Below are 3000 nucleotides of genomic sequence, written 5' to 3'. Positions count from 1 at the left end.
CCACATATCATCTCCAGCGTGCACTTGCTGATGATCGGGAAGATGGACAACGTTTGGCTACGGGACTCCCCGATGGCATATTCGAGGTTCTGCATCATCTGCTCGGTGCACTTGGCAAAGACCGGTATGAAACTGTTCAGAATACGGGTATTGAACGAGGGGTTCAGAGCCTTGCGCTGCGTTTTCCACGGATGATCTGACGAGAAAGATCAATGGTTCACCAGGAGTCTAAGAAACGTAGCTAATCACTGATGCAATATCCACTCACAATGACTTCCGATGAGTCCATGCTCGAGTTTCATGAAATCGTAGAGGAACGGTTTGTCCAGACAGTCTGGATGCGTTAGAACGGATTGCATAAGATCTGGATGCGATGTGCCAATGAGCAGCTTCGGTCCAAACCATACCTGGAACCAGCGATCGTATTGGATAAACGGTTTCATAGCAGCGGTGAATATCATCTCGCGTGACTTCCCGATAAATAAAAGTCCATTTCCGATCAATGGATAGTACGGTTCCGAACACGGTAAATCCTTGGCGAACCGGTGCCGCTGTAAAATCCACATGTGCAGCAACCACAACACTACTCCCAACAGTAGCACTAAACTAAGCCAGAACATGCTTCACTCACACCTCACTTCAACTGTATCCCAACGATTGCAAGCTGATCGAGACGTACCTGTGAATAAATAGTCGCCTCCGGTACGACGCAACCCCTTTCGAAACCACTTTTTACCAGAGTCCGCTTATTGTAGTAACTAGTTGTTGCCATTATTGTGGCAGCAGAAGAAGCGAGTGAAGAGTGGACGGAAGAAACAAGTGACCATTTGCAGCTTCCACGGACATTCTGCTTAAAAAGTGGTTACCACAACTTCTTTGGATGGGCGTTTGGCTGAAATCGTATGTAAAACCCAGACAATGGCATTGAAGCAGCTATTGGCATTTTAAATTCTTGAAGAAACCCTTCACTTCAACGCTTCAAGTCCGCAGAAATACGGCGATTTCAATTCGACTTTCCGCTAAACGGATCCTTGGACGCGCTTCGGGCTCGGCGATCTGAAAACGCCGGAAACGGCTCCGGTGCTGCTGAGCGCGATCACCCACGATCTCTTCAAGGTGGACATCACGTGAGGCAAGGTAGTATTCGGTGTGCTTGATGTGCATTCGGTGGCAAGGTGTGCTTTGCTATGTTAGTCCAAATCTTAAGTTTTAAGTTTAGTTTTAAAATTTTTAGTTTATATGAATGTGTCAACTAGGCCATGTTGTCCCGTTGACTGTAACATGAATAAATAAATTCCCGTTTGCCATCGCCAACGGCCTCTCATCAGGGCCACCCGGACTATCTGCCAAAGCTGGTGAATGGCGGAGTGGAGGTGATCGAAACGAGCTCGGCGTGTGGATCTCCGAAAACTGCGGCTGGGTAAGGGTGCGAAAGAGCCGGTGAACGCTTCCCGTGCCAACAGTGTTATCGTCTATCACTCGCTCTATCTCGCTCAGGGTATTCCATCACGACCCACACTATTGAAATATTGAATAACTCCGCCATTTGTCAGTCGATTTTGACAAATCAGTCAAATTCTGAAACATTAATCTATGCCGTTTTAGTCATGGATCAATATACAGTACAACAGTGGGCTGAAATTGTAGCGCGCTACATTAAAAATAATCGTTCAACCGTTTTAACTGTGAAAACTGTGCGTGCTTATTAATGCCGAATTTCTTCTGACTTCTTGTATTCAAAGAATGAGGTTTATGCCAGCCAGCCGAAGAACATTGAAGAACTTAAAATTCGCAGCCAAGATTACATACAACGTTGCATGGAATATTCCAAACAAATTTAAAAAGACAAAACCTGCATACAATGTTGCGTGCAACATTGCATGCAAGTCCGTGGTGCTACCTATCAGTCGCTCCTGCTACCCTAGTCAAATATCAAATTTTTCGGCTTTTGGGTTTTTTCAGGCTTTTGGATAAATATTCATTTTTTTCGGATGTTTTTTGCATAACTGGAGGGCCACATGATCCTTAAATCTGAGCGTAAAAATGTCAAGTCGATTCCGCTTATGTCAAATCGTAAATGATCGGTTTTGAATCCGTGAATAGTCCACTGAAACGGCCCTGTTACGCAAAGTTAGAGCATATTGCACCGTCCTAGCCGCTGTCACTGACGCACCTGGCGGATCTGCAGCGAACTGGGGCTAGAGCCATAGATCACACGCATACCTAACCCCAGAGTGGACGGCCAGGTGGAGAAAAGATAGAACCGCGTGGAGTTAGCGACGACCGTGAATTGAGAAAGAGCTGATAATTTGAAAGTCAGCGACAGACCACGTACAGAGAAAGAGCTGATAATTTTGGAGCGACAGAACCTAGAGCAAAAGGCCCTTTAATTTTTGAGCTCCACACATCGAGAAGAAAGAGTGGTGCTGCAAAATAGCTTAGTACGACAATCAGTCTAAGTTTATCCGAAAATAAACTTAACAAAGGTTTTGAGTCTGTACGTCGTTGACTCACTCGTAAACACATTAGAGACGATTATTGCGAGAATAAAACTAATTTTATCCGAAAATGATGGAAATGAGGCGTGATGACGCGCGCCGGGAACAGCTAGTGAAAATATATTCTTCATGAAGGTGTGTATTTTTTAAAGCGGTTTTCAAAGATGCTAAATATTGGTTTAAGATTCTAAGAGCAAAGTTATGACGTTTTCATTTAATGGTTTATTGATTTTTTATTGTTTTGATTGTTTATTGACTGGCGTTTCATGTGCTGAAATTGATACTTGGGATTGAAATGAAAGTTTATTGTAAGTGGCTTTCAACTTTTTATCATTTGATATCTTTATTTTGGTTTGAGTGAGTACAGGAAATACACTAAGAAGAAAATGACAAAAGCATTATGGGCTAAGGATGCAATTCTGCATTTGGTTTGGAACTGACGAGTTAGTTTCTTTTCCGAATTGTGCTCATTCTAAAGGCTACCATAATTTACGACCAGCGT

General features: G+C 43.5%; 1 protein-coding gene across 1 annotated transcript; it reads right to left on the bottom strand.

The window, feature by feature from the left end:
• Positions 1-4: 4 nt before the first annotated feature.
• LOC128276808 (probable cytochrome P450 313b1) lies at positions 5-620 on the bottom strand (the record flags this gene model as incomplete). Its single annotated transcript, XM_053015268.1, has 2 exons — positions 269-620; positions 5-196 (listed from the first exon to the last, which is right to left on the bottom strand). Coding segments are annotated over exons 1-2 (544 nt in total), but the record flags the coding sequence as incomplete, so codon positions are not given.
• Between the last annotated feature and the right edge of the window lie 2380 nt (positions 621-3000).

This window comes from Anopheles cruzii, unplaced genomic scaffold (genome assembly GCF_943734635.1).
Source record: "Anopheles cruzii unplaced genomic scaffold, idAnoCruzAS_RS32_06 scaffold02530_ctg1, whole genome shotgun sequence".
In the NCBI taxonomy this organism is placed as follows: Eukaryota; Metazoa; Arthropoda; class Insecta; order Diptera; family Culicidae; genus Anopheles; species Anopheles cruzii.
This window is presented reverse-complemented; position numbering and strand designations above follow the sequence as displayed.